Here is a 27,717-nt window from a genome sequence, read left to right as displayed (position 1 = left end):
GAAAGTAGCAAAGTTCTGATCTTTAATTAGAGTTTGCAGTATACAGTTATCTTTCTGTAATCTGTGGTAACAAATCTCCATGTAAACACTCAGGAAGAGAAAAAACAGAGGATACCATGTCATGACTTACAAACTATGAATTCTGAACTTGGATTACTAATTATTCACAGCTGTTTTATACATTTATTAACAAACTGTCTTCCTTCATTTAACAATGGCTCTTGAATAACAAAATAAATTATCAGTAAATTCAACCATAAATTAAAAAATAAAAGTAAAAAATAAATTGCTCAAGCCTCATAAATGCAAGCACAGTAATATATTTCATACATGTTGATTACAGTTTCCATGTTCTTTGTGTAGGTAACACAAAGATTATTCTCTTCCCATTGTTGCAAGTTAACAAAACTTTTGAAAAGGCTTCAGTCTTTTTTTTCAGCTCAATTAACTGCACTTCAGTTGAATACAACAGACAATAACTGGGGTTATTAGATGTGAGATGTAGTAAAATAAAAGGTCATGACCACTCAGAAGATCACATAAATCTAAAACATACTGTCGACTTTCTAGTCTCAACCTGTAGCTCTCATTTATTAAATAATTTACAAAGAGCTGTTGATGATTTAATGAGCAGGTTGAACTTTGTCATTCTGCCATTTTGCTAGTCACGAACACATGTGTTTTGCCTTTAAAATGAAGCAGAATACTATTCACTTTCAATGAGACTAGATGCAAAGGAAAAACAAAGACAAAATAGATATTTTTAAAGTTCTGCTATGTTACTTTAACTACATTTAATTAAAAAAGGTAAATTACCAGATCAGTGCACTATTTCTTGCTTAAAAACATAACACCTTTGAAAGTAGATTAAAAAAGAAAAATCTTTAAAATAAGCCAGAGGTAAAAATGAAAAGGCCTGAAGGACTTGCAAGACAGAATAATCTGTGATCAGTGACTCTTAATGGGAATAGTCATTTTAGACTGCAAGTACCAACAACAATGTAGCAATTTTTTTAACAGGCACTTGATAGAGTATTTGAATACTCAATACCAGGGCATCATTCGCAAAAAATATGGCTTTATTACAAAGGATTCAAGATGGCAACCACTTAGAATCCAGTGCCAACACGGATTATAACAAATCCAGTGAGTATTTTGTTTTCCAATTATTCATAGAAAATTTAATCCTGATTAAGTATCCTTGGGCAGGAATTCATGGGTAGTTGATGACTGAAACCAACATTTATGTGAAATGCTTCTGTTAATTTAATCTGTGTATACAGCTTAATTATGATTGGGGATTCAATGTAAGAGAAATGAATTATATCAGGATTAAAATTTTAGTAACCATATCATAGAGTACTTTTTCCTTCTTTCTTTTTAAACATGTTAACCTGCTTGTCCCTTCACCTAAGTGCTCAGATTTTAAAATCCTTTGTATAACCGCTGCAATGTATCTAAGTTTTCATAAATTATCTGCCAAAAACCCTTTGCTAATCAAGCTAAATCCTAACTAGAGAGCGAAAAGTAATAGAAGAAAATGGAGAATAACCCCATCCACAAATAAACAAAAGCTTATTCACTTAACTACAAATATATTTTATATTAATTTTCTTAAGTAACTTAATTTTCAATATCTTTAAACTCCAATATGAAATGCATTTTCCTTAAAGCATAAAAAGAAGCAGTTTTTAACCAGTGTATTATACTGATTTCATAACTGGACTTAGTTTAGATACATATAAGTAAGTAATCATTTAACTGATCACTTTTTTTGGACTATCAAACCTGAGTTAACTACTGATGTAGGATGAGGCATTGTAAGTGGTGAGTCTCTTATAAAAATATTATACAATTCTTTTCAGCTTTATTTCCATATGGAAATTGTATAAATCACCTTATAACAATGCTCTTTCTTGAAAGTTTATTAAGTATATTTCAAAACATTTGTTACCTTTTTTTCAGTTTTCAGTTTGGTACTGCTTAAATGCAGTTATATATATATAACATGCTCTGCCTTCTCTGTTCAATTTTTCATACCACAAGTATGAAAAAAAAGTCACTGTATTTGGATCCTTATTGCACTCTGGTGAATCAATTCACTTTTCCTTAGAGAAAAGCAAGTATCAGAAGTGAGGCCGAGTTTTGTGTCCAGATGATATGGTCAGTGGTAGTGTTACTGAGGAAAGTGAAGAAACTTCCCAGTACAGACTGTGGGATAGAAAGAGTCTGTAGAGAATGACCATGGCAACAGACTGGCAAAGGATAACACCTATTGTAATGACCTGAAAACAAAAGAAAGGGAATGCTTTACTGCATGCAAAAACAGAGAAATTGTATTCAATTTATCATGAACCTATATATGCTTTATACATACATAAACATCATACATAAACTTATATATACTTTAATATATATAAATAAAAAATTATATCTTCCCCATCTTTACTGAGGGTAAATTTTTAAAAAGAAATTTTCAATAGAAAAATACAACTAATGTTCAGGACTGTAATTGTTCAAAAGTAAAATTCTTTTAGCAGTTTATAGATGCCACAAGACACAAAAGAATAATTTACGAAACCATTCTCTCCTCAGGGTGCATGTACTGACAAAAGTTATAAGTGATAAGAAAGTAATAAGAAAAATCAGGCTCCTGGCTAATCTAGTAATAGGAATAAAGAGTGCCCCTACCTGAATCTTGACGAGTACTCTAAAAGCCCTTTCAGAAATTCTCAGGTCGCTTCTCTGTCTTTGTAGACTACCTTCCTATCTATTTACCCTCTGTAAATACCTCAGGTTCAAGACACACTTCTGTGTTCAAGCACATATGGCATTGCTTGTAAACAGCTCCTGGCAGAACTGCACTTTGAAATGATGGAGTCATTCACCTAAGATGGTAGGTATCAATGCAACCAAAATGTGACATACGTGAGCATGGCACTCCAGTCTGCAGGGTGTTAAAGCAACCAGACTGATTTTTTTTTAAAGCAATCTTGATATTTAACATTATGTAGTGAACATTTTTAATCATTTTTTCTTAACAAAGCTGTGTTTATACATTCTAAAAGTTAATTTATAAAATAGTACTATAAGATAGGTTAAAATAGGAATAACAAAAGCTATTTTTCCATCATTTTGCTTATAAACTAAATTGAAATACTCACTGGTTTAATATTTTGTTTCCAAGTTTTATTTCACAGAATCCAAAGAAACTACTGAGTGGATAAATAGGTTTTTCCTACTTAATTTCCCAATAAAGACTACAAATAAAACTATTTGATCACATATATTATTTACCTTATCTCTTTGGTAGTCATCAAAAATGACAGAAATGCACGCAAGACCTGGATGGCACAAAAACCACAAGATGCAGCCCTGAAACAAATGAAAAATACGTTGAATAAGCGCAGTTGTGAAAGCTCTGTTTTCATAATGTACCAGAGAGAAAACATTACTAGCCTATTTAGGAGGTCTTGATTGATCTCAATTGGCCTGTACAGTAGAAACTGCAATAAAAAATAGAAATAAGTTTGCTATTGTTGTGACAATGATACTTCGTTTCTAATCAAATGGGTTTTTTAGGAGTATTTAAAATCTTTCATCTTTCACATATACACATTTTGATACACTATGAACATGTTTAACGGAGAAGGCAATGGCACCCCACTCCAGTACTTTTGCCTAGAAAATCCCATGGATGGAGGAGCCTTGTAGGCTGCAGTCCATGGGGTCGCTAGAGTCGGACACGACTGAGCGACTTCACTTTCACTTTTCACTTTCATGCATTGGAGAAGGAAATGGCAACCCACTCCAGTGTTCTTGCCTGGAGAATCCCAGGGACGGGAAGCCTGGTGGCTGCTGTCTATGGGTCGCACAGAGTCGGACATGACTGAAGCGACTTGGCAGCAGCAGCAGAACACGTTTAAACAAGTAACAAATTGATAATTGAGAAAATCGAGGTACAAATGTGCAATATTTCTGTAAAAGACATAAGAATATTCATTTATAGTTTCATACAGATACACAAAGAAATTCTATAAGAATAACACAAAAAACTGATTAACAGTGGCTACTTGTTTGAGATTTAGTACAAAAGACACTGGAATTAGTTAAGTAGGAATGGGAAACTTTTTAACACTTATATTTTCAAATATATATTTTCTATTTTTCCTAGAACATGGCAAAATATCCTTTTCCAAAATTAAATTTGAAATAAAATAATAAGTTAATACTACTAGCTCTTGACAGGGTTAGTACCTTGATGTTGTAAGAAAAATAAACAAGATGTATAAATACGTGTTTAGTATGTTACTATCTGTATAAATGCAAAAGGAAATATAAAATATTTAATAATATATATTTTTAATTCTCTGAAAAATAAATTAGGAATTAATAGTTGTGAATATGTAAGGAGGTGATAACTGCATAGATGGGAGAGAGGTGAGAATGTGTTTGCTACTCTTTAAATGCTTCTGGATGTCTGAACCTATTCAAATAGTTATAGGAAAACATATAAAAATTTCACTTTAAGAAAAATTTTGGTACTGTTTATAACATTGAAAAGAAAAAATTTAGTTTTCATACAACTGAAGTATACACTAACGTTTCAGACAACAGGCACTACTGTATCTGTGAAGAATTCCAAAGTGAAAGGCATATCCTTGCCTGTTTGATACACGAGAGGCCTGTGGCAGCAGCTTGACAAAGCTCCACCTCAGGAATAAAGAAGGAATCATGGCCCTCTGTCCATGGCAGCCTCACTCTTCTGAGACTGTGGACTAGGGTGAGTGACCACACAGCTTGTCAGAATGCGGTTTAGAGTTGCCAAGAGGATAGGTTATGGATTCTCTCCACCTGTATACCAAAAGTATTACCTTCCAGGGAGGGAGGCTTCTGTAATGTGACTGCCCCAACCTCTCTCCTGATCTTTTCCTTTATTAAATGGGTACAGAAAAAAAAAAAATCCATCTGCCTTTGGCTCTCACTGGCATAGGAAGGACATGGAAAGGGGGAATGAAGTCAACGCGATCTCGTATGGATGCCATGAAATGGCTGAAGTGTGGCGTGTACTCAGTCTCCTGGCTCCCTCTGCTTACGCTGAAGGATGGCTCTTCATGATTCGTTATAAAACATTGCATAATTCTGGGAGTAAACAGTTCATAGTCAATTACAAACTGCTTTTTTGAGAAATGCAAACAGTAATCTATTTTTTTATTAAAAAGTTCTGATACTATAGAAAAGAATGTAAAATCCCTATTGATCGAGAAATTACAATTCTGTCCTGCCAAAGATTACATGGAAACTACTGTTCCATGGGCTTTGTAACATGGGGATAGTATCATCTGCAGCTCATAAATTGTGAAGATTAAATGAGCTGAAGCACATAATGGGCTTAAGAGTGGTGCCTGGCACATAATAAAAGTTTATGAAGTATAAGCGTAGGGTTGCATACTAACTTCCCAGTAATGCAGAATGAAGTTGACAATGCAAAGAAGTCATTTTCTAAGCAAACCCATACTTTGGCAAAGGTGATGTAGAACTCCCTTTTGAGTGTACTTCTCTCCACTGTGATGATTTGGTAGAGTCCACAGCCTAAGGACAACGCTAGGCAAATTCTTAAAACGATAAGAAGGATCCCTGCTAAGCTGTGGTGCGAATGGTGGCTGTGAGAACTGGTTTCTTCAAACTGTTCCCAAAGTAGCAAAATACTCTGCAAAAAAAAAATTAATAATAATAATAAATACATATTTTTAGAGAAAAAAGTCTTATCTACTTACAATAAAGTACTTTATTCAACTCTTTTATATATCCCCCTAAACAGTACATTCATTCCTAAGAGGTTCTAAGATTTATCAAACTATATAAGGTGTTGATAAAATATGGGCAGTTTTTCCCCTCACTGACACCCAGAAGCTGGAGGAAGGGGCTTGCTATCAAATGAGACTATGTATCAGAGATAAAAAATACTACTGCTACCACAATTCAAGTAACACATCTCTTATGATGAAAATAAGTTGAAAAGAGGCACAGAATAAGCACAAAGTTTCTTCTAAATCAATCTCTTTCTTACTTCAACACCTTACTATGAATCAAACTGTTCTGTATTCAAGCCTGTTATCTCAGGATAAAGTTTCAAATATCTCAGTATCTTTTATAATCCACAAACTAGCAAGTCTGAATTGTTGATTTCACTCTTTTTTCCCACGTTAACCTCTCTGGTTAAAGGAGAGTAGATTTTTTTAAGATTTTCTTTTTTTTTTTTTTTTGATGTTGACCATTTTTAAAGTCTTTACTCAATTTGTTACAATATTGCTTCTGGTGGGATCTTAGCTCTCTGACCAGGGATTGAAGGCCTACTCCTTGCATTGGAAGGTAAGTGCTAACCACTGGACCACCAAGGAAGTTCCAAGGAGAGTGGATTTTTAATCTTCATTATGGCACCCAGGGCAGAGTTACTTTCCTTATGTGTTTGTTCACCTTTTCTCCCCCATGATTACTACACCAGTGAAAAGCTCAGCAAGTTCCTGATTAAGCTGTTGTTTATTGCTATTCAGTAGAAATCAGTGCCCACATACTCTCCATCTTTACTAAACATCAATCACTTAAATTATGATAATTTTTACCATCACACAAGTCATTGGTCCTCTGTTCTCCCTTCATTTACCAACTCAGCCCTCAGAATTGAGTCTTCAGTGGCTTCCAAAAGATTTAGATGAAAACTCCATTACTAAATCTAATTTTAGGCTTTATGGGGTTTACCAGCAACCACCTCCTTTCCTCATTCTTGAATCTTCCACCCTAATTTTACTCCTGCTACATTCTTGCTAGGTGAACTCTGTTCTCCTCTTGCACAGATGAATTTCCTTCTTGGACCAAATATTCGATCTTTTTTTCACTTAAAGTTATTCTTCTACCCCACCAAATTATACCCATCTGATTCCTCAACATGCATTTCTAAACTTGACTTTTTACCACAAAAAAGTGCTATCATAGAACTATTATCTCCTGCTACATGAGGTGATAGATATTAACTGGCTAGGTTTTGGTGATCATTTCAAAATGTATATATACCAAAACATCAACTTATGTAGCTTGAATCTATACAATTTCTGGTTTTCAATTATAATCCAACAAAGCAGAAAAAAATAACCATTTCCCATGATTCACATTTTTACATATTCATACGCCCATATTTTCACATATGTATGCTAAGGCGTGATCTGTGGAATACAGTGTACATATTTACATGATCTCTCTTTGCCTGTCTCATCCACCTCGTCTGGTTGTTGTTGAGGATCAGTGCCATGTCTAACACATTGTTCACAAATGCTTTCCTGGTGGCTTAGGTAGTAAAGAATCCGCCTGCAATGTGGGAGACCTGAGTTCAATCTCTGGGTTGCGAAGATGCCCTGGAGGAGGGCATGGCAACCCACTCCAGAATTCTTGCCTGGAATCCCCATGGACAGAGAAGCCTGCTGGGCTACAGTCCATGGGGTAGCAAAGAGTCAGACACAACTGAAGCAACTAAGCACAGCACTCCCATATTTTCACATACATATGCTAATGTGTGACCTGTGGAATACAGTGTACATATTTACATGATCTCTGTTTGCCTGTCTCGTCCTCCTAGTCTGGTTGTTGCTGAGGATCAGTGCCATGTCTAACACAGTCGTCACAAATGTTCACAGAAAGTCTAATGTAGTTATAATCTCAATTTGTATGTTTATGATAATGAATTTAAATTATAGTGAAATAATGAAAATTCAGTTTTTAAAAAAGGCTACTGAGAAATGAGACTTGAACTTGATGCAACATTATTCTCCCTAAACCCTGGATCAGAAATGTTAAGTTGGTAGGATCTTGTCCTTATTTTAATCACCTCCAATTCAGTTCTTTCTCATTAGCTCTCCCTTCCTGGCATTATTTTCTTTTTAAATATAAATACCTATGATATGGCCCCTTTCTAAATCAATCATGTAAATTCAATAGACCGTCACTCGGCACTTACAGTCCTAAATAAGTACTAGAGGTACAGAGATGAATAAAGCACAGGCTTTACCCTCCACTACTGAGTTTTTCCATTTATTTAATGCATTAAAACAAATTATGATGTCCTACATAGAACCCAAGTGTATATTTCATTTTCATCTGTAACTTATACTGGTCACAAATTCAGTACAGATTTTTATGTTTATATCTTTCATCTAAATTTTTATAAATCCATTGCATATAAGTACACAGAGAGTCTAGAATGTCTACATATTACAACAGAGGAAAACAAAACAAGAGCAGAGAGGACCCTTCTAAAAGACCAAATTTGTTTTGGGTGTGCTGCTGCTGCTGCTGCTAAGTCGCTTCAGTCGTGTCCGACTGTGTGACCCCACAGACGGCAGCCCACCAGGCTCCCCTGTCCCTGGGATTCTCCAGGCAAGAACACTGGAGTGGGTTGCCATGGGTGTATTTGATTTCAAAAACAAGATCCCCTTCTTTTTTATTTTACATTTTGTTTTTTTCTTTAATCTGATATTCACTTGAATTCTTTCATGTATAAAGTAGATTCCTGCCAATGAATGAATCTTCATTCATTGACTGATTTAATACTGAGTACTTACAAAGTGTTAGAAAATATGAAAGAAAGCTCTTAATTAGAAAATGAGAATCTAACTGAATATTAAACATACTGTGCTTAAATAAGCTGATAGGAAGCTCAGATTCAGGTAAATTACAATGAAATTTTACAATTTACATATACTAGCACTCAGAAAATTAACAGGTTATTTGATCCATCACTCTTTTTTTCTGTGTTTTTAAAAAATTGAACTATAAGTGATTTACAATGTTGTCTTAGTTTCTGATGTACAACAAAGTGATTCAGTTACACATATATACATACTCTTTCTCATATTCTTTTCCATTGTGGTTTATTACAGGATTGTGAATATAGTTCCCAGTGCTATACAGTAGGACCTTGCTGTTTATTTAATACATAGCAGTGTGTATCTGCTAATCCCAAGCTCCTAATTTATCCCTCCTCCACCCTCTTTTCCCTTTGGTAACCATAAATTTGTTTTCTATGTCTGAGAATAAACTCTGCTTCATAGATAATTTCACTTGTGTCATATTTTAGGTTCCACATGTAAGTGATACCGTATAGTATCTGTCTTTCTCTTTCTGATTTACTTCATTTATGATCTATCACACTTTAAACTCATAGTTTAAAACGACACAAATTTCTCATGGGTCCTGGGGTTCAATTTTGACAGGAGATGTTGTCAAGTCTGCATTTTCGAACAGTATAGAACAGAAATATTTGGTTTCACTACACACCTGTGTTATGACCATGAATACAGCAATACCAGTAGATGCAGGAGTAGAGTCCCACTGGAGAGGTCTGCTCTGAGACTTCTTCATTCTGACTATTGTCCAACCCATGCACAGACTCAGAAGTAGATATAGCATTTGAATTTGGGAAGCGATGTCAAAAACTAATGGGAAATGAAAACCAAAGTCAGCTGAGCTTTTGCAATACAACAAATCTCCTTTTTTTTTGTGGCCATGCCACACAGTTTGTGGGATCTTAGTTCCCCAACTGAAGAATGAACCCGCGCTCTGGGCAGTGAAAGCTCAGAGTCCTAACCACAGGACCACCAGGGAATTCCCAAATTTTATCCTTTTTGCATTGAGAACATAATTATCTTATTAAGCACAAAAGACAGGCACTTTCAAAAAGAAACTACAGAAATTCAATAATAAATCTAAAGAATTCTGCCATTAAATTTGTAAACATTTCTGAAAATAGCTAACATAATGGCAAAACTCCTATTTTTAAAAATATATATATACCTGTACATATTTTTAAGGCCAGCTTTAAATCTGTGTTCCTTATTTTTCTTAGTTTTTCTAACTACAATCTATAACTCACCACTTACGAAAACCATTTTAAATATAACTTCTGCAGTGTGGAGAACACTACATATTTCTGGGTTGTTAATGTTTTTTTGATGGCTGAATCACAATGTGAAGAAAAGTTGCTGAAACTATTAGTAAGAAATAGCATGACAATAAAGAAACACAGAGCTACTGTAGCATCCAATTATGCTGGCCTTAGTGTGAGTCCTGAAGTCAGATGAAGTGCTCCATGCATTGGTGTGAAGCGCCACCAGGCGGCCATCACTCACACTTCAGGGAGGTCCGCTGCTGTGGAAAGGACACAACAAAACCGCCCGGCGTCTAGTTCAGCGCTACTGGTAAACAACCATCAGTCGTTTACCTCCACTTACACGTGTATTTTTTTCGGAAGTCCTATTTTTTGATTTTAAAAAATATAACCTTTCATCAAAGTATATTTCTATGTGGATTTTGGAATAAACGTTTGATCACAATTTAACAAAATAAAACTTCCTTTCAATTGCCATGTATGACTTTTATGTCTTCTTTTACTGTTTTTATACAAAGTATAAACTTTTTTACTTTCACCAGAGATTTAGACTGTGATGCTAATTATTTTTATTAAACATTTTACAAATACATATTCAGTTACTTAAAGAAGTCAGCCAAAGGAATATACCTACATAAGTTGCTACTTAGCTTTTGCTATTTGTTTTTACAAATATAGGGTGTGGGGGGGTACATAGATTTTCTGGTTCATTTATATGTGTACTAACTAATGCACATATTGATATAATATACTGTAACTGTGACGACAGGCAGAACACAGCTTATCTGTTCTTGGAAAAGTAACTAATTATAGACAAAGTACACAGATCACACAAAAACCCCATCCTGTGGAATTTAATTAAAAATCTTGAAATTTTAGGGGCTTCTCTGGTGGTCCTGTGGTTAAGACTCCGCACTTCCACTGCAAAGGGCAGAGGTTTGATCCCTGGTCTGGGAACTGTTAATTAGATCCCACATGCCATGTAAGGCAGCCAAAATTTTTTTTAAAAAGAAATTTTATCATTTAATAAACCTGTTGTCAGAACTACCAAAAATGATCAATGTTGATTTACTGTAGTTTTTTTAAAAAAGACTTTTGCTTTTAACCTACCATGAAGATGCCAGACAACCTGAAACTGTTTTGTATACAGTAGATACTCACAAAACTTCAAAAGTCCTTGATTTTAGTAATAGCTTTGCTACTGATGGGCCTCTGTATGCTTTGCCTCTCTGGACCACAATTTCCTCATCTAAAATGCATGAGCTAAATTATTTCTATGTTCTGTCCAGCTTTAAAACTCTAGGACTCTATTATAAACATCCTGAGTCATCTAAGAGAAAACAGAGGGACAAAGAAGGGTTCTGGTAGTGTCAAAAGAAAGAGAGTCAACTTTTGCTCATGCCCAAGAGGTGAACAGTATACACATCCTCTTCACAAGGAAAAGGAGAGGCTACAGAAGTTTTAGAATCTTAAAATAGGCAGCATCAGGATAAGCGGGTCCTGAGATGATTACAGAGATTACTGTAAGACCCCCTATTAAAGAGTGAGGAGACTAGAAGAGAAACACGGAAAATATAAGGAAAGTAAATCCTAGAATGGCTGTGTATTCAGGACCTGCTTTTTTAGAGCAAATCTTAACTTGTTTTTCAGAACTGAGAATGGCATATGACCTGATGTACCTCTTAAGTTCTCTTTTAAAAGTTATGATTATAGGAAATTTTATTTTTTCACCATCATGTTTAATTGAATAATTACCTCATAAGAGTTCCTCTTATAAATCAAAGAACAAAGCTGAGAAGTCAGCTCAATTATAGGTTTATTCTATGGCTCCAGGTTAGAAACATAGAGAAAAAGTCAAAAAGGGGATGATAAAAGGGAAAAAAAAAAATCTTTAGCTTTGTGGTCAGAAAATTAGGTCTAAGTCTTGGCTCTACCATCTACCAGACGACTGACATTTGGAAATGTATTTCCTGTCACTGAGCCCAGATTCTTTATCTGCAAAATAGGGATAAGCATATCTACTTCACTGAGTCTTTATTGAGGATAAAAATGACAGAAAGGGCATAAATATGCTCTAAAGACAATGAATAGCTAAACACATTATCTATCCCTACAGAAACTAAACAGGATATGTGGAAACTAAATCTGTAATCTTATTTTTAGTTGAGCCAAATCTAATCAACCTCAGATTAAAAAAACTGTATTATGACAGAAAATAAGTGATGAAAAAGGAAAACATACAAGAAGCAGATAGTAAGTTTATGTTTTAAAGAAATGCTTAGTAAGATACTCACATTCTGCCAAACTTCCCATAAAAGGTACCCCTATTCCATCTTTGGAGTAACTGAGGAATTGAAGAGGAGAATATTAGCATAAATTACAAATGTGAACAAAATTATTCATAATCAAAGCAAACATAACTTTGGTGGATTAATTAGGATTAATTAGACATAATGATGAACACAGTTTTAATGGTTTTGAGTTACCTGGAGAAATGAATGTAATTAGCGAAAGCTGAACCAGCTTGTAACAGCAATGCAGTTGTCAGAACCTTTAAAACCATGTGCATGGGTCCTCCTTTCTTAATAGCCTGCCACAATGATTGAGCATAAATGCAAGCAATCACAAAGTACACTAGGACTAGGAGGAAAAAGAACTCATGTAACCCTGTGAAGAGAAGAAAGGAACAAGCCAGTTACAGTGTTGGGTTGCTTTCAAATCTTCCCATCAATATATTTGCAGAACTTGTCTTTTAATTGGAGTCATAGCCTTTATTTACTTTTGCAAGAGAAAAAAAGAAAAACCCATTGAAACTCAAATAATCTTCTACTCTGGAATAAAGCCTTAACTGTAAGAGCACAGCTTAAACTAAGGTCAATCTATTAAAAAAAAAAAATATTGGTCAGGAAATAAGCCCACAGGCTAACCACAAAATAATAGTTTTGTTCGAAAAAACAATGATTTCAACATTCAGTTACATATGTTTCTTACCCCCAAAATGGGTTTCTTCTATAAGACGTTTAAAAATAGACTTAGTCAGTCAATAATAGTTTACATTCCCTGACAATGCCTCTCGAAGTGTGAGCCCTGGGCCAGGAGCAGCACCAGCGCTAGGGACCTAGTTAGAAATGCACATTTGGGACTCATCCTGTATCTAGGTCTCAGAGACCCTGAGAGTGGGGACCAGCACTCTGGGTTTGAAAAAGTCCTTCAGTGACTCTGATGCAGCTAAAGCCTGAGAGCCACAGCTCTGGTATGGATGGAAGCCTTAAATTCCTACTAGGACAAAGTGTCACAATATGTGTCATGACCAGAGCCTCCTTCTGAAGCAAAGAGCTTTCGTTCTGTCAAAGAGAAAAACCTGTGGAGACCACGTGATTCCACTCCACAGGCGACTGAGACTAAAGCACCTGACCAAAGGGCTACCGGTCCAAAGACTGGTCACTGGCCAACAGCACCACTTGGTTCTCAAAGAGGCTAAGCACGTTCTCCTGGGACATCAAACCACAAAACACAGAAAGGATGAAGCAAGAAAAACTGAAGTTGGAAAGAACTGATGCTAGGGCAGGTCACAGGAGTCAAGCCAGGCCACACTGAAATAAAAATTCTCAGTGAGCAGAAATTTTGAATGAGCAAAGGGAGTTGGCTGGTAAAGACAAGAACAAAGTAAATGTGCAGAATTTTTTACAGGTGCTAGGCATTTAGCGACCTCTAGTTTCTACCAGCAACTTTTCAGGACGGTCTTCACACATTCTCAAGATAAACACCCCCTTTTCTGCGTTACGTGGAATCTTTTGACTGTGTCTTCGTTTTTCAGAACTTTCAGAAAATTTCTATACCAAACCAGGGCAAGCTCTGAGTTTAACAGTTTACATTTACTCGGTTACACTGAAAGTTAGTCCCTAACATTAGGGCTTTTATATTCTATCTAAATAACACTGGACACCGTGACAGTGGCTATGAAGACAGCTGTCTCTATTGAATCTGTGAATGAACAGTCTAAACTGCACTCACTTTTACCCAGCTATGACCCCTGAACATGCTCCAATTTCCCATGTGGGATAAACTTGAAACAACAGAAGGAAATGTTTCCATTATATGGAAAATCATTTTGGAAAAGTAATTCAGGAGATACAAATAGTAGGAAAAATACTCAATAAACAGTTCAATCTCAATCATGTTTTAGGCATGGTTAGGAGAAAACAGAAAGTCTTTCAGCCACTGGGTGTCTCTCCTGCTCTTCGTACATAAATGCTGATCGTCCACGTCGCTAGTCCAGGTGAGAAAGCACATTCAGACTTCAGCAAGAGAATATCAAATAACAGAATGGGTGTATGTTCTTTTAAGATTCCTGACATAGAGAAGTAGAGTATTCTAGTTTTAGAAATAATAGGACCATAAGCCTGCGATTGTTAGACTAATAGATAGAACAAGGCAGAAAATAAGCTAAACATATAACTGTGGGCTTCCCTGGTAGCTCAGTTGGTAAAGAATCCACTTGCAATGAGGGAGACCTGGATTCGATCCCTGGGTTGGGACGATCCCCTGGAGGGCATGGCAACCCATCCAGTGTTCTTGCCTGGAGAATCCCCATGGACAGAGGAGCCTGGTGGGCTACAGTCAATGGGGTTGCAAATAGTCAGACACGACTGAGCAACTAAGCACAGCATTATAACTGTGGGTCAGTAAAAGTCTTGATGCTATCCTGTGTTCTGAATCTGCTTTTGTCTTTCCTTCTTAGTATAAAGAATTAAATATGGTATTCTACTTAAATTTTTATTTATTTATAATACTTTACAGAATGTTCATTACAAGTTAAGGTTCCAGGCTCTGTTAGGTTAGAAATGCACTAGAAAAAGAACATTCTCAGACTATTTATTGAGTAACCAGAACAGTGAGCCTCCCAGGTGGCTCTGTGGCAAAGACTCTGCCTGCCAAGCAGGAGACACAAGTTCAATCCCTGGGTCGGGAAGATCCCTGGAGAAGGAAATGGCAACCCACTCCAGCAGTCTTGCCTGGAGAATCCGATGGGGTTTCCCAGGCAAGAATGGGAAATCTTGCCTGAGAAACATGGACTGGTGGGCTACAGTCCATGGGGTCACAAAAGAGTTGGACACGACTCAGAGACTAAACAACAACTGCGACCAGAATAATAGAGGAAAGGACTTTTAAAAATAAGACATGTCACTAGCAAAAAATGTTTTCAGATTATTCAAGACTAAATGTATTTTCCATAAAAAGCTAACACTGTAACCAACAAATTACTTCATTGAGATAATATATTAAGTAACTTGAACAAGGACATTTGTCCTATACTTTGCTCATTGCATTTTGCATAAATTATTTACCTTGACTTTAATTCTTTAAAGACAAAACTCTGCTTTTGCACTCAGGCTTCTTTTAAACAAACCACCTCGAGGAAAAAAGTCTGTTTCTTTCCTCTTCAACTTTACTTTGTTCTGCCAACATCCCTCAGAGGAGAGCAATTTATGTTCACCTTGAAACTAAAATCTAATTTTAAAACAGGTGGATACTAGGTATTAAGTCTTGCCTATACACAAAAGAAGAAAAATACTCTTAAATCACCATGCAATGGGTGACAAAGACTTATAAGAGAATGAGTAGATTTTAAGGCAAACTGAATGGGAAGAAGCATTAGTAAAATTCAGTGGGAAGAAAACTTTTAGGACAGCTTTAAAAAAATTCACCTCCGGCTAAATGATGGGAGATGGGAAAAAAGAGGGTAAGAGAAGGAGAGAGTCAGTGGGTCACGGGGCAGCCCCTGGAACAGTCTGGCCTACCAGTGATGTCTGCGGTCTCAGAACCCAAGGTCCATCCCACCCGCAGGGTCTCAAGATACCTCCTGATGAGTGTAAACCAATTAGAGAAATTTCAATACTCTCTTTGCCCAAATATGTACGCCTAACCCTAACCCTTTACTTTGACTTGTTGGTTTACCTTTATCTCCTTTCTGATACCTTCACTTAACATTTCTCTTACCATGTTATAACAAGGTCATGTGTAGAGTTCTGGCCAATGAAATGTGATGAGGGACCTTCTGGGAAAAGTTTCCTTGCTCTTAACAAAGAGACACTAAATTTGGCCATTGTCTAGATACAAGGACCAGATAACTGCAGTTAACCGTGAATATGAGGGAGCTAACAAAGCTGACAGTCAGGGGATATGAGGGTAGAGAAATGCTATATAAACTGCTTTGAAGAAATCTCAGATGTTATTGTTATGTAAGAGAATTAATTTCCTTACTGTCTATACTTGGAGAAGGCAATGACACCCCACTCCAGTACTCTTGCCTGGAAAATCCCATGGACGGAGGAGTCTGGTGGGCTGCAGTCCATGGGGTCACGAACAGTCAAACACGACTGAGCGACTTCACTTTCACTTTTCACTTTCATGCACTGGAAAAGGAAATGGCAACCCACTCCAGTGTTCTTGCCTAGAGAATCCCAGGGACGGGGGAGCCTGGTGGGCTGCCGTCTATGGGGTCACACAGAGTCTGAAGCGACTTAGCAGCACTGTCTATACTACTTGCAGTAGAGTTTTCCATTAAAGTTACAGAGCTAAAAGTAAGATCGATAACAGAGAGAAAAAAAGGAACAAGAGAAAATAAACATATCTGAAGTCTTAAAGACAGTGAGATGGCAGATGTGGAAGAGCCTATAATATTATTCCAAGAAAAATCAAGTCTACTTTAGACAATGATGATTTAACTCTCAGGACTCTGTGCACTTCTTTTGGTCTCTACCAACTACAAGTAATTAACAAGGATTCTAATTTTTTAAGAGGCGATTTTATTCTATTCTACCTTGAGGCATGATATTCCTACGTAGTGTTTTGTCAAATAGCATCAAACTTGCCTCAGTCAATATTAAAAAAAAACCCCTAAGTTCCTATGTCTGTAAAATATAGGAGTAACTGAAGTCTGGTAGATATATAAAATACCTAATTGATTTGAAAGGAAACTATAAAATTTAATCAGAGTAACATGTAACATTAATTGTCGCTTTTTGCACCAGGGTATTCTAATTTGAACCTCTAAGATACATGGTTTAACAGTCTATTCTGAGTAAAAAGCATAGCAAATCAATTTTCTCTACTCAGGGCAGAAAATTAGTCAAATGAGGAAAAGTTTCTAAACCGAACTAATTGGGAATTATTCCCTGGAAACAAATTCCATACCTGAGGCTACAGACTAGGAAGAATCCTTCTGCAGGCTTTATGTTAAAACCAACACATTTCTAAAACAACACGGACTATGGACTTCTAGATAAGTGGGTCTACACAGTAGAATTAGCTAAATGCCTCACTTCCACTCCAAAATCAAGTCTATCTCAGTCTCTGGGGGCGGACATCTATATTTTTCCTTAAGCTCTCCAGATACAACCCAAGCGGTGGGTTGAGAATTAATGAATTAATCCCTCAATGTAGAATTATTCAGATTTTAAGGTATCTAGGTATTTAAAGAAAGAAATGATGAGATCCTTGGAAGTTACACCAGCTACCTAGCAATGAATACTTTTGAGTACTTACGGCACTTTTTAAAAATCAATCCCCACATAATAGCCTTGCAAAGAATCCCATGCTTAATGGAAATCCGTATTACAGTGAGATTTTTTTCCCCTTCATTTAAATAGTCTTGGTGACATGACCAAAGTAACATTCCCCACTTGAGCAAAAGAAAGACAGATTTTAAACACACTGTAAGTATCAAATCAAAATCAGTCACAGGAGAAGATAGATCAGAAGGAGTCAGGACTAAGTAAGGACTGAGTCAGAACTTCAAATTCTGTCAACCTAAAATTCTGACGAAATATTTTATGGGAGTAGATTTTACTTCAGAAAACTCCATCAATTTTGATCATTCCTAAAATGAATGCAAGCTCCAATGAAGGCAACTCCTAAAAATATTCAAATACCTTAGTGAAGGACAGCTATATGAAGTGATGGAGTTTCTATCCTACTTAATCACTGGGTTGCCAATTTAGACTGCTCAGTTTATCAACATTCTTCTGTTTATAAAAATTAAGCTAGCTTATCATAAAAACAGATTTTAGAATGCAGAACCTATAAACTATCCATAATCCTACCAGCCAAAGTATGGAAACAATCTGTTCATATTTTTGTACTTCTTTCTGTTGTTCTCTGCATTTTGTAACATAATTGAAATCATACAACATAAAATTTCCAGTTCTGCTTTTAAACTTAATAGTACAGCTGTTACAATTCCATAAGAAGGTTTATTTAACCATTTCTCTACTGTTGGACACAAGTTGTTTTTAATTTTTTGGTATTCAAATAACACAACATGAAGATTCTTGGGCATAAATCTTTTTCTACACTTAGGATATCTAAATACATATTCTTACCAGATTCTCCAGCACTGAAATGATCAAATGGGTTCCCTTCAGCATCCGGGTTTAGTAACATCATTTCAAATGGGACATCTTCCATCTGAGACTCCTCACCGCCCTCTCTGCACGTGTACTTGTCTGCATAGAACACGTGCCACTTTTGCGGATACGGAATCTGGGACACTGTCAGGTTATGTTCCGTCTGATTCACGGCCACTTCAAAGAAAAAAAAAATAGCACTTTCAAAGCAAAACTCTCAAATGTATTCATTGTTTTAGTCACACAATCAATTTGAAATTAGAATTCTTTTGTTTAGTTCTGATCGCCTCAGCAATCCAAACCCTGATGTAGTACTGGAATAAATTCTGTAAGTCAAAAAGCAGGTTAAAATATTGTATTTAACCAACCAAAAGAATCACTATAAAAGTTATATGAAAATATGTACACTGAGTCACTCTGCTGTGCACCTGAAACTATCACAACACTGTTAATCGGCTATACTCCAAAGCAAAACGTTCTATGAAATACCACAACTGACTAGGAAGCTTTCATTGAAATCCTGAATTTCTATTAAATATTTCCAAAGTTTTCAAGTCAGTGAGCAATACTAAAAATTTTTTTGTTGCAGTGGTAAAATGTGTACAACACAAAAGTTATCATTTTAATCATTTTTAGGTGTACGGCTCTGTGTTAAGTACATTCACAATGCTGTGTGAACCATCATGGTGACATTTCTGAAAATTACTTGAGTTATATTTAAATATGGAGCATTAAACTTTGCAAACTATTATATCGAAAAACTATGGCCAACAAACACCTTCAAAAGATTGTCCAAAATCTCTTCCTGTTTGGTTATTCCTTTAAAAGGTACTCAAAGCAGAAAAATAGAAATTACAGGAATATAAGAGTTGTTACACTGGGTCAGATCTACATAATGTTGGCCTCACACAGACCTGTGCTTGAATCTTGCCTCCAATATTTACCTTCTATATGACTTTGGGCAAGTTACATAAGCAATGACACTCACTTTCTCCATCCATAAAATGAAGATAATACTTAGAGCAAAGAGCCAATGCAGGCACTAAGTTATACACTTAGCATGGTTGCTGAATACAAGTTGTCCTTTTCCTTTCTTTAAAATAAAGTGATTACACTAATCAATGGTTCTCAATCCAGGGTAATTCTATTCCCCTGTAGAGCATTTGTGGAGAAGGGAATGACAACCCACTCCAGTGTTCTTGCCTGGAGAATCCCATGGACAGAGGAGCCTGGAGGGCTACAGTCCATGGGGTCGGAAAGAGTCGGACACGACTGAGTGCCTAACTCTTGTACTCTCTTGTAGAGCATTTGAAAATGTATAGGGACAGTTTCGCTGTCATAGCAGTTGAGAACGTACTTGAAGCAGGGCAGTGCTAAATCTCATGCAACCCAACATAGTCTCCCATGATAAAGACTTGTTCCTACCCAAAATGCCAATAGCACTCCCTTTGAGAAACACTAAATGATGTCTGAGATCCCTTCTCGATCTAAAACTATGATTCTGACCTAAGAGAAACTCAGTACCACCGTAAGTGTGGTAGGAGAGTGAAGTCTCAAACACCATGTGTAATAAAGACAGTAGGAGAGTTAGAGGAGCAGTCTTATAACCTTGGGACTCATCATATAAATACAACACTTAACCTCTCTACATGTGTTTCTTCAGTAGAAAACTTAAAGACACTTGCCCTGTCTGACTCAGAATCCTTGGGAGGAGCAAAGGAGATGGTATATGAAAATCCTAAGTGAAGAGTCTGATTCTACACAAAGTGTTCTTAAAATATAGAACATATGTATGTTCATAAAATATAGAAAATATATGATGGGCCCAATTCCCAAGTCCAGACTGCCCTCACTGCATGCCAGCTAGTCTTGATCTTTTCCTCAAGTGAAAACACAAAACTTCTTAATAAATAAAAGACATTTCTTGAGATAACTGTGGAAATTTGCATATGGAAAAGATTTTAGAGGATACTATGAAATCGTTCATTTTCTTAGATGCAGTGATGGTATTGTTATGGTAATATTTATGGAGAAGAATGTCCTTACTCTTATGAGATGTCTGCTGAAATATGGTGAATTGCTCAACACACCCACAGCTTATTTTCATTTCGGTTCAAAACAAAAATCACACACACACACAAACATAAAGCAAATGTAACAAAATATTAACATTATTAAACCTAAGCCAAGAATATTCAGATGCTGGTTGTACTGTTTTCAATTTGTATGTATAACTGAAAATTTTCCTAATAAAAAGTTGGAAAAACATTATTTGTAAGTTGTCTTTATCACTGAGACAGGGACTTATCTAGACAGGATTCAAATTTGGAGGACTTAAAACTTTACATTTGGGAATTTCACTAATAGTAGTTAAAAGGGACAAGATGATTTTGTTAAGAATACCATAGCATTGGTTTTGTTTTTTTTTTTTTTGCTGTCTTAATTTAGCTGACATATATACTGTTTTTCTTAAGGCACAGCTTCTGGGGAAAAGTAGCAAGGACTCAAATTTCTGTTAAATATTTGAAGACCTTTAATAAGAATTCAATACACGATCAATAAGCAGTTCAGAAATAAGGCTTTTGAAATGTGCAGCTTGCCATTATATAATCTGGGCTTATTATATAAAAGCTCTGCTGTGTTGAGGTTTTATCACTTCCATTTTTTCTCTTAGATAAAATAATATAAGAATTTAACCATTATATTTTCATCAATATACTTTTTGATGCTTCATTTTAAATTATGTGTTCATTTAAAATTATCACATCATAAACAGATACTGGCTTGAGTTTTTGTCTTGCTGCCTTTTTCAGTAAGCCTAGGAAATAAGCCTCTTGACAAAACTGCATGTTCATTGTTTTTGAAACAAAAGACTACAGCACAGCACGCTTATTGTATGCTGATGCAATTAGTACCTCAAATATTAACAAAACTTGAATTGCAGAGAATGGTGTTGAATGGCTAATTGCCCAATAGAATTATAAAATGAAATGAATACTGTTCACAAAATTACTCAAAATAATAAGATACTAACACTTTTAAGCAATTAATAAAATATATCAAATGTACAAAAGGAAATATATGCATATGATATAAAAAGACAATACTGAAAATGTTTTATATACAAAATTACATTTAATTCTTATCTGACAGCAAATTTCTTTCGCATAAAACTCATTTTCTGTGCTTTAAATATCTTATTTGGTTGCTCTAAAAAAAAAAAACCCTACAAAATACTTTTCACCATTTAAAAAAATCTGATGGTTTATGTCATTACTGAAAGAGAAAAAAGGAAGACTGAAAAATAATTCTTCAAACATTAATTTGGGGAAAACGTATAATCAAAGCAACATTCAACACTGAGATTTTTCAAATCTACTAATCTTTTCATAGTTCATGGCAGCAATAAGGTTTTACATAGGAATCAGGCACAGTTAATGAGCTCATCACCAAGCAGGTGAAAGGCTATTAATACTTAAAAGTCTCATTAATGGTCAGGAAATAAGAATTTTTTTTACAAGGAATTATCTTCAAATATGTGATACTACTACACTGTCATGAATTTAAGGATATGCTTTTTGTTTCAATACATCAAAGCTTCTAGATAACAACATACTATAAATATGAAAATAATACGCGAAAGAGAATACAGATTTTGTTAAGACTTGGCTTTCGTTACTGGAAAAAGAACTGATTAAATATGTAGAAAGGAATATATATGCCATCAGTACTTAATTTATTTCAGACCTTCAAATTTAACAAAACAATCTTCATTCTTCAAAAATTCCTGTTTCCTGAGATCTTTCGTTCCAGCAATTTCAAAGAATACCGTTCACATAACAGAGAAGGAAGAGGAAGGGAGAATAGAAAAAGAAACAACAGCAAGAGGTTTTATAAATTATAGCTCTCTACACATGCAACTCCACCTAAAGGGTCATAATTAGAATCACAGCATTTTAGACTTTTAGGAACCTTGGAGAAAACTAGTCCAACTTCCTTGTTGACCAGACAGGTAAAGTGCAGGTGAAAGATAACCAGATCTTATCACAAGTTACTAACAGTGATTCTCAGTTTAGCGGTCTTTCCAGTGCACCAAGTCTCTCCATATACGTAAGTTCTGTGACTGAAGGTATTTGACTGATATAAAAATTATGTTTTTGCAAGTGTATATACAATATGGTATAACATTGACCACGTAATATAAGAAAATAAATCGATTCCTACAGCTCAAAGCTTTAAACTGTCCGATCAATTTTTAACAGACAAGCAAAAAGACTTTAAGGTGCCAAATACAAAGGAAATGACCTACTAACCAAAAACCCCTCAAGCACTAAGCTGCGTGACAATTCACCCTACAAATACTTAGCCAATGCTTAACTGAGCCTATGGTGATTATAAATTCTTACCCTCTCTCAATCATAAAAGTAACTAACACTCATACTTCTTATCACAACCTCAGTTTCGCATTTACTCACAGTGACCTGATCCATACCCTTAAGCAGCCTTAAGCGCTGTGGAGAGTGTCAGGATTTTGGTCCTTTGATTTATCACTAGTGCCTAGCATAGTATGGGAAGTATTGTGAATGAATGAATGAATAGGCAAAAGAGTCCTTCTGCTCTCACTGATTGATTTTATATCAAATAAATATAAACTTGTAACTATAACAAGTGCTGTGGAAAAAAATAGGCTATAAAACCTCAAGTGTTAACTTAGTGGATGGAAGAGTCAAAGAAGAAGAGCAAACAGAGGAAAAGCCGGTGCAAAGGCCCAGGGGAGCTCTGAAACAAAACCAGCACTACAAAGAAAATGAGGCCAAAGTGGGCAATACTGTGAGATGAAGCTGGGGGGTAGTGGGGTTATCATCAGCCAGACTCAGATGGCTTTCCTGATCAGGTTAGGAGGGTCATCTCTCCTTGAGCAGTAGGAACCTTCTACAGTATTTAAGGGTGTGGTGAGGGTGTAAAGGTGAGACGATCAAACCTGCTATTCTGTAACTCTGGTTACAGAGGGGGAGCAACATAGCTGCAGTGGCCAGGCAAGAGACTACGGCCTCCTGGAATAATATGATGGGGTTAAGATGAAGAAAAGTAGATGAATTCAAGAGATATTTAGAGGAAACTTACTAGACAGGAAGGGGATATTTAGAGGAAACTTACTAGACAGGAAGGGGATAGAGAGGTTAAAGAGAGGAGTGTTGGAAGACTCCTTGGTTTCTAGCTTACTCACTAGATAGAGGGTGATGCCAGTGTCTCAAACAGGGAACACTGGAAGAGGACCAGGTTTGGATGGCATGGTGGCAGACATTACGAGAACTGGGAACTGAGGGTCAGAACTTCTTATACTTGTGAGGAACACTTAGCTGAGCAAATTGGTGTAGAAAGGCAAAGAAAACTGACAATGACCTTTTGTATGAACTTCCCAGATAAGTTCTATAATTCAGGGTTGGGGTAAATAAGTAACTGTGTCTTTGATATCTGAATCTAGTCATTCAGGCTTCTTCAGCAGACTATCAATGTCGTCTCAGAAACCTAGACAAGAGATCCCCACAATAGGCAGCGATGATATGGGACTTGTACTCTCATCCCTACTCAGGCTACGAGGGAACCACATATCTGCTGACTGGCCGCTAAACTGAGAATCACTGTTAGTAACGTGTAATAAGACCTTGTTATCTAATAAAGAACGGATGTTTAGAAATAGAAGTTCTTGACTGACTAGACTAAAAGAAGCTCATCAATATGTAGAACATGGTAGAGGAAATACAGGGCAAAAGGGGAGAAAGATAATTCCCAGTTTTTCTCATGGATATTTCACATTCCTAATTAATAACCAGTTAACGTCCAAGGGGTAGGATGGGTAGCATGGCATAGACTCTTCATTTCTGCATTAAAAATACCTGTACTCACTCTGGATGGCAAACACCCTAACCCACAGGACAATGTTGATGACAACAGAAGAGATCAAGGATTCAGGTAACCAGAACAATAAAAGCAGAGCCTCTCCAGAGGTGAACCTGCTGCTGCTGCTGCTGCTAAGTCGCTTCAGTCGTGTCCGACTCTGTGCAGCCCCATAGACGGCAGCCCACCAGGCTCCCCCATCCCTGGGATTCTCCAGGCAAGAACACTGGAGTGGGTTGCCATTGCCTTCTCCGACACATGAAAGTGAAAAGTGAAAGTAAAGTCGTTCAGTTGTGTCTGACTCCCAGCGACCCCATGGACTGCAGCCCACCAGGCTCCTCCATCCATGGGATTTGCCAGGCAAGAGTACTAGAGTGGGGTGCCATTGCCTTCTCCAGCGGTTTACAAATGATGTGGTCCTGGGATAGTCCAAAATGACACACTGTGGCACCGTGTGACTAGGTCCCAAGTGTGCCAACAGCATACTGCAAAACAGCATCACTTGGGGTAAATTATACAATTAACTGAGATAACGCATGCTTAGTTTTTAGCTCAGAGCTACCAGATAATAAGCATTCAACAAATATAATCATTCACTCCATGCTGCCACTGGGTCAAAATACATCTGCCATATTGGTAGGAATTATGTGGCCTGTAAGAAGTCTGAATGAATGAAAGTATACCTTTATAAATTATCTGCATATTTTTTTCAAAGATTTTGAGTAAGAGGGAAAAAAAGCATTCTATCTTTTGACCAAAGAGATTAGTTTCCTTAAAATTTAGCTTAAAATGTATTAGGCAGAGTGTGGTGTATACTGTGCCATGAAACATCTTGATATGTAAATACTCCTAACATTGAGGAAAAAAAAAAAATGATCAAAGAAAAGGGGAAATACTCACTTGTCAACTGAGCTTTGGATAATTTTTCACTACAGCTATACTCAGGACCTCCTTCCTGCAGCTTCAGCCATTCCTGGGCTTGGAACAGGTAGAGTTTAGCTTCCTTTCCAACAGCTACTGCTATGTTGTTGATTCTGACACACAAAAGAGCGTGGTCACCTGGGACATTAAAACAAAAATTATCAACTTGTTTGATCTTATATGGAACTGAAATGGTAGGACAACTCAATAACTCTATTTATCAAAATGGCAATTGAAAGAGCACAATTTTTCTTAAATCTCATTTTAACTAGGTACTTCATATTAGAATGACCATCCCATTCAGACACAAGTCAAGTGATTATTCACATTAATTATGCAAAACAATGTGTTGTGTTTCCTTACACTTCAGCTGATAACTGACTGCATTTCACTGAATAAACAGCAACATCTGCTGTACATAGACATGCACTGTAATAGAATTTCGCTTCATTTTACAACCACTCCAAATCTGTAACACTTGTTTATAAATTATCTATAGAAATGTCCTGCCAGTTTCTTTTGGTTTTTAATATAACATGGATGCTAATATTTAATTATTATTTTACTATAAAAAGCAAACATATATAATATAGCAAGAAAGTTTAAATAAATGAATTTCAGATACATTTGACATCTGCCACTTTTACATAGGAATTTTCAGAACAATATATGTTGTAAGACAACTATACAATGAGCCTTGCGTTGCACACCGCAACTACATTTAAGGCCTAGAAGAGGCAAAAAGTAGGTAAAAAGGCAAAAAGTAGGTCCCTCTAAGGAAAGACTCTGAGTTAGGGAAAGGGACTCTGAGTAAGGAAAAGCGAAGCAAGGGACAATTTTTTCATCTTAAGATCTTTTAATTCTCTTGTTATTGTTTTATACTATTATCACTTTGACAAAACATTTTAAACAAATTTATATGTATAGTGTGTATCAAAAAATCATTTAAGTCTCTGACATAAACTCATCACATTATAAATTATCAACAGCCTTAAAAGTGATTCTATCCCCTATTAACATTTTGAATCATGTTCTGAATTACAATTCCTAAGTATGGTCTTGGTACTATTATTTTACTGAATTCGAATTCACTGAAAACTGATAATAGTAAAAACACAAACAAAAAGAGAAAGTGTGTATGTTAATATACTTGGAACACTCTATTCCTCAATCTTTTCTCAGAAATCTGGATTTATTATTTGTTTCTCCTCTGTATCTATCAGGTAACCATCAGTGAAATATCTGGGCTGTCTAAGCCTATTTGCAAATCATGAATAAGCCATGTCATACCTTCCATTCATGCCAGATTTTCCGACACTGTCCAGATTGTGCCATTTATTGTAGTGACATTACTATCACTTGAGCATGCTGCACACGGCACAGCCAAGGGTCCTAACCTCACCAAAGCAAATAATTTTTTAAAATAAAGTAGTAGTCAAATTAAGAGTACTAAGAGTAAGTATCAAGAAAAACACTCAAACTTTGAGGGTGCAAATGAAGCAAAAATTAGAATGAAAGCAGATTCATTCATTTAATAACTATGGATTTTTGAGGGAGACCCTTAGTGAAGAATCAAATGCAATCTCATTTTAGAAGGGTCACATAGGATACAAATTAAGAAGCTTCCAGGACGCACTTGTGCGTATTTCTGTCAAGTTCATTCTAGGCCTCGTGGTCCACAGTAAAGCTAGGGGAGTAACCAAACTATTCCCACAATTGTGACAATTGTAAGACGTGTTGAGGAGGGGAATCCTAAATTTCTGTGCTGCAAGCAGGTTTTAGCAAATTTATACTAAAACAAAAAGGACAAAACCCAGAAAATCTCAGTTCTGAAACTTATGTTCACATGTAATTACGGTGTCTTAGTGTACACAATCAAACTGACAGGAGTGAATAAACGATGCTTCTTTGAACGATGGATCTCGAAACTTGCAGCAGGATAGAGAACAGCACATTCGTCAGCAAGAGAGGATTGGGGAAACGGTCTTTTAGGTGCAGGATACAATCCCTCATGGGGGAGGGAGCTGACGAGGATCTGGGGAGCTGCAACAGAGGGGTTGGCTATAAACGCATCCCACGATTCCGGGAAGCCGCGGTAGGGGAGACAACCGGCGACAGGGGAAGAGCAGGTAAGCTGGCTAAAGTCCCCAGCCTTGCCGCTGCCAGCTCCAGGCTCCCCAAGGGAGGCGGGGAGAGAAGGGCCCGCGGGATGGCCCACGCGCCTTCATCCCTCTCCCCGGCCCCGAACCTACCGTGGAACTCGAAGTGGCCGATGCTCTGGCCCTGAGCGTCTCGGGCTGCGGCGCTACTGAAGCTGCCCCGCAGCGTCTTACCCTGGCTGCCTGGTGGCCACCAGCAGCAGGTGAGGGCCACTGCCAGCAGCCGCAGCCCCCGCATCCCTGCCTCCTGCTAGGTACCCACACCCCAACCCCTAACCGCCCGCGGCCGCGGCCCCACGTCGACAGCTTGAGATGGGGGGAAGGGGGATGATGGGAGAAGGACCGGCATCGCGGGCCCGCCCCCAGGAAACTAGCAGCAAATGAGGTGGGCCCT

General features: G+C 36.8%; 1 protein-coding gene across 6 annotated transcripts; it reads right to left on the bottom strand.

The window, feature by feature from the left end:
- Positions 1-27,710, bottom strand: GPR180 (G protein-coupled receptor 180). 6 transcript variants are annotated; one of them, XR_015138354.1, is made up of 9 exons: positions 27,417-27,703; positions 25,144-25,302; positions 18,322-18,522; positions 12,424-12,604; positions 12,232-12,281; positions 9,328-10,197; positions 5,519-5,710; positions 3,298-3,375; positions 1-2,285 (listed from the first exon to the last, which is right to left on the bottom strand). XR_015138354.1 is itself a non-coding variant. In XM_086330195.1 (9 exons), exons 1-9 carry the CDS (start codon positions 27,559-27,561, stop codon positions 2,127-2,129), a joined length of 1,323 nt encoding a protein of 440 aa, XP_086186321.1. In that variant the 5' UTR covers positions 27,562-27,710; the 3' UTR covers positions 1-2,126. The 6 variants fall into 6 exon arrangements, 3 of the variants coding, with proteins under 3 accessions (XP_086186321.1, XP_086186323.1, XP_086186324.1); XM_086330195.1 differs by having other exon boundaries at positions 9,328-9,485; positions 27,417-27,710; XM_086330197.1 differs by having other exon boundaries at positions 5,457-5,710; positions 9,328-9,485.
- Between the last annotated feature and the right edge of the window lie 7 nt (positions 27,711-27,717).

This window comes from Bos grunniens, chromosome 12 (genome assembly GCF_055505025.1).
Source record: "Bos grunniens cultivar Pamir isolate PY7600 chromosome 12, Bosgru_T2T1.0, whole genome shotgun sequence".
Taxonomy (NCBI): domain Eukaryota; kingdom Metazoa; phylum Chordata; class Mammalia; order Artiodactyla; family Bovidae; genus Bos; species Bos grunniens.
Note: the sequence above shows the minus strand (reverse complement) of the source record. Positions and strands in the feature narration are given on the sequence as shown.